The following is a 9,790-nucleotide window of genomic DNA, read 5'->3' as shown; positions in this document are numbered from 1 at the left end:
GAAGTTAATAGCTATTAAAATATTTTTAATTTCTTCAAGATACACAAACTATTGGCAAGTTGTGCACATTATCTATTACAACCCTTATGAAACAGAAGAAAAAAGAATCCCTGTCTTTAATTTCAACTGGTCTTACTCTTTTACAGATCATCTTGCTTGGAGTTTGAAAGGAAACCAGTGATGTAAGGTGCACAGATGGTGATAGACCTAACCATGTATTCCATGTCCCTCCCTCTGGCTAATTGAAGAGCCCCCTTTGGTGGATGGCATGACAGATGAGCAGCGAGCACAGCCGGTCAGAGGTTGGATGCCATCCTCCCCAGATACCCTGGTGCCGTACCCCATCCCAATCAACTCGCTCCCTAGGGCAGTTCGGCCGTCTGGCCCACGTAAGTCCGACAGGAGGCTCCCCTTCAGTGACCCGCCCACCGCCATGGCGTCCATGCTGTCTCCGCGATCCCTGCCCAGCCAGCTGTCGCCACGCAGCGACCCGCTGATGATTTCGCCGCGCACCATGGCGACTGCCTCCCGGCAGCTGCAGGAGCTCACCCACGAGCGGTACCAGGAGATGCGCCGTCCGCGCCACGTCTACTTCTACCGCAACGGCGACCGCTTCTTCAAGGGCAAGAGGATGCTGATCACGCCGCACCGCTATACTTCCTTCGAGGACCTGCTCAGTGAGCTGACCCGCAACATGAAGCTGCCGTATGGGGTCAGGCAGATCTTCACCCCCAAGGGGTCAAAGATCAGAGACATTCAGGAGTTGAAAGATGGCGAGTCGTATGTCTGTGCATCATTTGAGAGACTGAAACGCATCAAGTATGGCTCTTCCAGCCTCCCACACTGGAGTAGCACAAGTGAGTATAAAATATGTTCCATCTCTTTAAAACAACAGGTCCGTCCACTTGAAAGAATAGGATTTGTGCTTCCCTTCCACCATACAAAGATTATGTTCATCAGTCACACTCAACTTTTTGTATTTAATGAAAGGAAAATGCGAAACGAAAATGATTGACCAAACAGAACATGAAAGTAGAAAATAGACAAAATTTATAATGGGCTTTTTAATATAGAGATGTCCATTTTTTGTTTTCTGTCAGGGGTTTAACAAACAAACTCATTAAACTTGTAATACCGGTATTTCATATTCTATTGTGTTTAACAGTTAATCAGTGTTCCATGCTCATACTAGCACAACTGGTTTACATTGTCTGTGTTTTATACATCACTTCCATAATTAGTGGAACATATACAAACATGTTATCATAACATTGATGTATGTGTGGTGTTTGTTTTTCTAATCCTGAATATTGTCTCGTTAAGATGGCAAAGTTGGCACAGACAAGGTTATTGTTGGCTGCATGCCCCCAGTCCTTGATTGGGAAATTTATCTTCTCGCAACCATCACTCTATTAAGATGACCACTGAGATCCCACAGTAAAAAGGTAGCCTGTGTATATAACTTCATAGGGTATGCTGGTGACAAGAATTTCTGGATGAACCTGACACTGGGGGATATTGGGAATTACACACAAAAAAAACAAACAAACAAACAAACAAACAAACAAACAAACAAACAACAGTGGATTCAGTGAATGCAAAAATTATAGCTGTACACATCAATGAAGTTTGAGGAAAATCAAACAATCTATTCAAAAGTTATGACTACCAGCAAAGATTTAGTAAAACCATGTGCTACAAAGATTGTATTATATAATCACTGTAAGAAGACTACATGTACTGTACGTACGTACAACAATTTCACAATCTGTGGTGTCACAGTGGGGCAGGTTCATGTACGTTCAGAATGTACTGACATTGATCTGTTAACCTGTTGAGGATGAGTCCGGAGTATGCTCTGGAAGGGGTCTATGGGAAATGTGTGTTGTAGCAAAATTAGCACATCCTCAATGGATTATTAAAAAGGTAATTCCCCTGTGTTTTAAAAGAGGTAATTCATTAAAAAAAAATGAAAATATGATGAATTCTAATGATATGAGGCAAATTTCCCTTCAGAGGGAGGAGGTACATTTGTATATCCTACATTGGTGTAGTGCAAGTAGTCTCCATTACTGCCCAACAATGAGCCAATCAGACCCGGCCCAAATCGCCATGGAAGCGATAAACAATCCACCTGTGGACAAAGGCATTTGGGGGTTAGTTCAAATACCAACGACTTGTGTGTTGCTATCCTACAATAACTGTGTATACTCCTCGGCTGAGAGAGAACAAACAGATTAGAAATGGAGCACCTTGTGCCCTTACGTAATCTCTGTCCACGTTTTGTGCATGGCACACTTTTATTTCATTGTACAAAAGAAATAGATGAGTGAGTAGCCGTGATTGCGTGTACAGTGGACAGAATTAGGTGTAATTCTTCATGAAACATGATTAAGAGTTCACAAGTGTTGTGAGCCATCTATTAAGTCGGCAGTGCGAAGAACTGAGTGAAGTATGTTAGATCCCCTTGGAGTGTTTATAAATGCTGTTCAGGACACTGTTTGTTGATGGTGTACACATCTAATGTGCTATGGATTGATAAACTTAGAAGGATAAATGGATAAGGATACTGGGATGTTAGATCAGTCAAAGAGAGATCACCTTTCTATATCAGGAACATGTCATGCCATAAATCACTCTGATAAAACCTTGTGTAGCCTCCTGTGAGCCACATGAAGGAAGGTAAGGATCACATTCAATGTTTCTGTTTTCTAAAAGTCAAATACCATTATAAAACCAGTGATTGACATCAGTTCAGATTTATATGGAATAGATACATTGTAAATATCTATTCAATTTGAAAATCTTAGCACTGACATTATCTACCAATTCAAAAGCACCAGTTATTGTCCCCGCCGAACGAGTTCGAGCAGGGGACTATGAAACGGGCTCCGTACGTGTGTGTGTCCGTGTGTCCGTCCGTCCGTGTGTCCGTCCGTCCGTGTGTCCGTCCGTGTGTCCGTGTGTCCGTGTGTGCGTCCGTGTGTGATCAAAATCTTCAATTTGCTACTTCTCTGTCATTTATGAGCCAATTTTGATTCTGTTTGCTTTATATGATAGCACTACATGGGAGCTTTGAAACTTCTACACAGAATTTCAGTCGTGACCTTTGACCTTGACCTTTGACCTATATTGTACATTTTGCTACAAAATGCTACTCCTTCGCCATTTCTAACCCGATTTCGATTCCGTTTGCTTTATGTGATGGCACTAGGTGAGGGCTTCAAAACTTCTACACAGAATTTTGACCTTTGACTTCTTTGACCTTTGACCTTGATTTTTTGACCTATATTGTACATTTTGCTACAAAATGCTACTCCTTCGCCATTTCTAACCCGATTTCGATTCCGTTTGCTTTATGTGATGGCACTAGGTGAGGGCTTCAAAACTTCTACACAGAATTTTGACCTTTGACTTCTTTGACCTTTGACCTTGATTTTTGACCTATATTGTACATTTTGCTACGAAATGCTACTCCTTCGCCATTTTTAACCCGATTTCGATTCCGTTTGCTTTATATGATGGCACTAGTTGAGGGCTTTAAAACTTCTACACAGAATTTTGACCTTTGACTTCTTTGACCTTTGACCTTGATTTTTGACCTATATTGTGCATTTTGCTACAAAATGCTACTCCTGCGCCATTTCTAACCCGATTTCGATTCCGTTTGCTTTATGTGATGGCACTAGTTGAGGGCTTCAAAACTTCTACACAGAATTTTGACCTTTGACTTCTTTGACCTTTGACCTTGATTTTTGACCTATATTGTACATTTTGCTACGAAATGCTACTCCTTCGCCATTTTTAACCCGATTTCGATTCCGTTTGCTTTATATGATGGCACTAGTTGAGGGCTTCAAAACTTCTACACAGAATTTTGACCTTTGACTTCTTTGACCTTTGACCTTGATTTTTGACCTATATTGTGCATTTTGCTACAAAATGCTACTCCTGCGCCATTTCTAACCCGATTTCGATTCCGTTTGCTTTATGTGATAGCACTAGGTGAGGGCTTCAAAACTTCTACACAGAATTTCCACCTTTGTCTTCGTTGACCTTTGACATTGATTTTTGACCTATATTGTACATTGGCTACAAAATGCTACTCCTTCGCCATTTCTAACCCAATTTCGATTCCATTTGCTTTATGTGATGACACTAGGTGAGGGCTTCAAAACTTCTACACAGAATTTTGACCTTTGACTTCTTTGACCTTTGACCTTGATTTTTTACCTATATTGCACATTTTGTTACAAAATGCTACTTCCGGCGGGGACATATGTTACGCACCGCGTAATTTCTACTTTTCCTTGTTCTGTGTATCATCAGTACTACATAATATCTCTATTTGTAATATCTATAACTTTAAAAAAGAATGATGTGACCGTGCACCTCAAAACGAACATAAAGTCACACACACTGATTTTGCGTGAGGACTGAAAATAAGTGAAATGGGTCAACCTAGCCGAACTTGACTTTTTCATATTTTCTGAAAGTGCGGGTCTTCTTTTACATTATGCTAAAATTTGGTATCATAAAACGGGCAAGAAAGTGTGTTTTTTAGCAGTTTATCTCGAACATTTTTGGTAGAATAGTGTGATTAGGTGTGTCTTTAGAATCCCTTTTTCATTTCTGAAAAACCTTGTCCACACTCTTCCCTTTCAACTCTAATAACTTTTGAAAGGATAGTGCTACTGCTTTTAAAGTTGGCATTAATTATCACAGAATGTGTTAATGAGGCATGGTTAATTTCAGTTTAATCTGATAATCCCTTCATTGTTGTTACTCTGTTGGTTTACTTCCTGCTTTTTGACCCATTCATCGCACAGCCAGCACGGTTTGGTAAAGATTAAGCACTTGAATAGACACTGTACCTGTACTTCAGACCCTCTTTTCTCAGTTCACACTTTTCCTGAGTTTGTGCTTTCTTTCCAATATTTAGATAGGTTAGGAGGAGTCCATTTGATTTGAGTTATACATCATTTCAAAGCTTAAAGTCTGCTCTTTCAGAATATGGTCTCAACTAAAAATTCATGTCTGGCGACTTTTTGTTTGTTTTGAGGTGCAGGGTCACATATAATTTTTTTTTTTTTTTTTTTTAAAGCAGAGTCCCCTGTTTTCCGTCTGCAAGAAAATACCAGCATATTGTTGTTATGCTACATAATATAAAGACACATTATTACAGGATGTTGCCTTCCTCTTTCATGTTAGTATGCCAGAGCAGTACTGTAGTGCAAGGCCTTTTCAGTATTGATGAAATTAAGTCACCGTAAGAAGACGGAAGTTGTAAAAGAGTCCCCTTTGCAAGGCAATCACCATTTTAGGCTTATAAAAGTAGAAAGTGGTACCAGGAAGATTGTATACCCTGATCAGGGCTGCATTGTGCTATCAAGTTCAGCATGTCTGATCGATGAATTTGAGACCTGGGGGGCGTTTCAGGATGTATACACAACGCAGCCTTGAAACAAAAACAGAAACAAGAAAATGCTCCGCTGCCTTAAACAAAAGGCAAATGATGCCGCTGTATGCAACATGAACTTCAAGATACTGATCATTGACAAAATCTCATAAATCAAATCATGATACAGGAAACCAAAAAATCACATCAGCAGTGGGGAACTGCAAAGGATCTGATTCCGGATAATCCTCAAATTTGAAGAGTAAGCTGTGGCCTATAGTTTCAGATTGGTATAGTTGCCATTGCCGGCAGATATCACCCCATGGAATTACGACCACCATAAAGTAACTTGACACCATAGTAATGCTTGTACATCGGTTCTACTGGTCTGTGTTTTAAAGCAGAGTATTTCTGTGAGAAAAACTTTGCAGGACCATGGCTGCCAGGGATTGTTACGACATTGGCTGTCGTGGACAGGTGACAACTAATACCCCTTTCATAAACTCTTCCTCCAATTATCCGCATAAGAACAAGGAAAAGTAGAAATTACGCGGTGCGTAACATATGTCCCCGCCGGAAGTAGCATTTTGTAACAAAATGTGCAATATAGGTAAAAAATCAAGGTCAAAGGTCAAAGAAGTCAAAGGTCAAAATTCTGTGTAGAAGTTTTGAAGCCCTCACCTAGTGCCATCACATAAAGCAAATGGAATCGAAATTGGGTTAGAAATGGCGAAGGAGTAGCATTTTGTAGCCAATGTACAATATAGGTCAAAAATCAAGGTCAAAGGTCAAAGAAGACAAAGGTCAAAATTCTGTGTAGAAGTTTTGAAGCCCTCACCTAGTGCTATCACATAAAGCAAATGGAATCGAAATTGGGTTAGAAATGGCGAAGGAGTAGCATTTTGTAGCCAATGTACAATATAGGTCAAAAATCAAGGTCAAAGGTCAAAGAAGACAAAGGTCAAAATTCTGTGTAGAAGTTTTGAAGCCCTCACCTAGTGCTATCACATAAAGCAAACGGAATCGAAATCGGGTTAGAAATGGCGAAGGAGTAGCATTCTGTAGCAAAATGCACAATATAGGTCAAAAATCAAGGTCAAAGGTCAAAGAAGTCAAAGGTCAAAATTCTGTGTAGAAGTTTTGAAGCCCTCAACTAGTGCCATCATATAAAGCAAACGGAATCGAAATCGGGTTAAAAATGGCGAAGGAGTAGCATTTCGTAGCAAAATGTACAATATAGGTCAAAAATCAAGGTCAAAGGTCAAAGAAGTCAAAGGTCAAAATTCTGTGTAGAAGTTTTGAAGCCCTCACCTAGTGCCATCACATAAAGCAAACGGAATCGAAATCGGGTTAGAAATGGCGAAGGAGTAGCATTTTGTAGCAAAATGTACAATATAGGTCAAAAAATCAAGGTCAAAGGTCAAAGAAGTCAAAGGTCAAAATTCTGTGTAGAAGTTTTGAAGCCCTCACCTAGTGCCATCACATAAAGCAAACGGAATCGAAATCGGGTTAGAAATGGCGAAGGAGTAGCATTTTGTAGCAAAATGTACAATATAGGTCAAAGGTCAAGGTCAAAGGTCACGACTGAAATTCTGTGTAGAAGTTTCAAAGCTCCCATGTAGTGCTATCATATAAAGCAAACAGAATCAAAATTGGCTCATAAATGACAGAGAAGTAGCAAATTGAAGATTTTGATCACACACGGACGCACACACGGACACACGGACACACGGACGGACGGACAGACGGACGGACGGACACACGGACACACACACGTACGGAGCCCGTTTCATAGTCCCCTGCTCGAACTCGTTCGGCGGGGACAATAATGCGGACAATTCAATAAAAAATGCGTTCACAAACTCTGAAAATAATCCGCATTATTTTTACGAGCACCCGTCCTGAAAAAGGCAGATAATCGTCATGGTGACTGCACACGTCCCTCCTGCGGGAAAGACAGGTGACGTTTGACCGCATCCCGGCAATATTATCCGCATTATTTGGGTTTGCGTTCATAAACTCCAAATTTGGTCCCGATGCTGCTATTATGCGGATAATAGAAGGGTTGAAATATAGCGCATTATTCTTTCCCCGCTCCGATTTTACGACCAAATGTTGCGGATATTATCCGCATTATTGAGTTTATTAAAGGGGTACAAGGCATGCTTTGCTGTATTTCACCTTTAATGTGTGGAGGAATTTTGGCTGTAAATCCTTTTTATCGAGGGAACATGCCATTTGTCAGTGATTTTAATGTTCATACAGTGCATCATACAACTTTATAGTGTATTATGTATCGATGTATCACATGATTGTCGTCTTATACCAAAATGAGGTCAGGTAAAAAAATTCAACAAGTCCATCTACAGTGGATTTAATGCAGAATTAACATCTCCTTTTGGCATTTACGTCTCAGGCATATTCCTCATGCCAAATGCCATTTTTTAGATGAATTTTGGTAGGGAGATTTTGCAGAAGGACTTTGATAAACAATGCACTATAATGTACATTGTATGCTTTGTTGACTAGGTGTGATTTGTGACCATCAACACGTAGGATGTTGATCTTGTCATCTAAACTTAACTTTATATTTCCTGTCATCCTCCACCTGTCTTTTATAGTTTGCATGCATGTTGGCTTTAATTGCATCTTAATCATAAAAACTAACATTTTACATCGGATGTTACATTGTTATAGTGTGCAGCTGACCTGCATGGTAGCTTTATTGATCCTAGTAACGGTAGAGTGTTTGGTTGCTAGGGAGCATCACTGGAGAGGAAAACAAAATGCGCTATATACGTAGTTAACAGAGTAAGAGCAAACTTTAAATGTGATGATCTAGTCATTAGGAAGCAACCTTTGCTCCGCTAATTCCATGCCTTTACTTTTGGTAATGTTGTGAGTGACGTGCATTGTACAGCTTGATAGAAGTACAGATTTAGGTTGCAGGGCATGCAACAGGTGGTAGCATATGACATGTGGCAGCCCAGTGGGAGTTGTTGTACAATTTGTAGCTCAAGTTGTGCTTCAAAGCTGGTGATAAAGTCTGTAGTTACACAAAATTCTGTACGGATTATTTTTTTTTCCAGGGATTTTTTTCGAATGCACAGTCGACTGATTAATGTATTATTTGGGAGTGTTCACTCTGTCCTTTGGAGAGACAAGTGGTATAAAGTGAAGTGTCAACTGTTCAGGAGAGCAGGGAACAAATTAACAGCAACACCTGCAACTGTTCGCATCAAATACTTTACAAAGATCAGTGACTTGAGGTTTGGAGCAAGAAACCAGGGACTGCATTTCCTGCTAAAGCATTGCTTCTTTCTGGCTTAGTGATTTTAATTAATTAAATATAAACACCTATGGGACCAAATAAATATTTTCATGTTCTTTAGTAAGGGAGATATTGTAATATAACCGGATTTCTCCAGTTATTGTGTGGGATCTTTTTTGGGTAAGTTCGCGGACACCTCACGCAGACTCACAAGGATCACATCATATCGCATCATCACGTAGAGAAAGCATCAATAATTCACCGAGATGACAATCGAAGTGCGTGCGAAGAAGAACTTTATTACCGTACTCGCCAATCCGGCTACCCGTCAGGACCAGTCGCCTGACACGATGCACCACTGTATCGCCGCACGAATGGCCGATACACACAGCGTTACAAGACTTTAGTGTACAATACACTACAAAACCACGGGGGGGGGGGACTCCTCGCTCCTTCTACCCGAGCGAGAGTATAACCACGTGCGACCTGTGACCCCCATCGAAACTCATACGGTCATGGGGTCACCGCACGCCCCCTACGTCCTAACCAGACGTACCAGAGACACCAACTTCAGTGCTCTAACCTCAGTTCATTACACAGCCCCTCCCTAAGACTAGTCAGTCCCTTGACTAGGGCAACTCGGGCTTTACATAAACAATGAAATGACCAAAACCGGATACTACAATCCCGTATCCCACACAAACAGAAAGATAAACAATAACGCGAGAACAACATTTTTACATAAACTTCACAGATTAGCGTAAGCACATTTACCTATTCTTACACGCTAAAACAACCAAGTGTATGACATACATACGCGAAACACTGGTTCGCAACTTTGCATTTACATTTACATAACTTAATAAACACAAAAAAAGATGTGAAAACCGCATCATTACTGAACAAGCGAGGTATTTATCACTAGGCCTATGCATCATTGTCTCCCGCCTAGCTTAAACAATGAACGCAGAAGTTACCTTCCAAAAGTATAGCTTTTCCGATAGTTTACATTGTATTTACACGTATTTACACACACACACACACACACAAAATAAACAAAGCTCTCTTAATAGCAGTCCACATTTTAAAGACAAATAGAACACTGGATAGCGTCATAAGTC

At 40.4% G+C, this 9,790-nt stretch overlaps 1 protein-coding gene across 1 annotated transcript in view; it reads left to right on the top strand.

The window, feature by feature from the left end:
- The first annotated feature begins 268 nt into the window (after positions 1-268).
- LOC139725968 (serine/threonine-protein kinase DCLK1-like) overlaps positions 269-9,790 on the top strand; it is a 33,598-nt gene continuing 24,076 nt past the window's right edge. Inside the window, exon 1 of the mRNA XM_071637051.1 lies at positions 269-848. Coding sequence (XP_071493152.1) covers positions 269-848 — 580 coding nt within the window. The remainder of the gene's footprint in view (positions 849-9,790) is intronic.

The sequence above is a fragment of the Diadema antillarum genome, unplaced genomic scaffold (genome assembly GCF_040938485.1).
Source record: "Diadema antillarum isolate AM-2024a unplaced genomic scaffold, OU_Dant_1.0 seq00000069_RagTag, whole genome shotgun sequence".
Classification (NCBI taxonomy): Eukaryota; Metazoa; Echinodermata; class Echinoidea; order Diadematoida; family Diadematidae; genus Diadema; species Diadema antillarum.
Note: the sequence above shows the minus strand (reverse complement) of the source record. Positions and strands in the feature narration are given on the sequence as shown.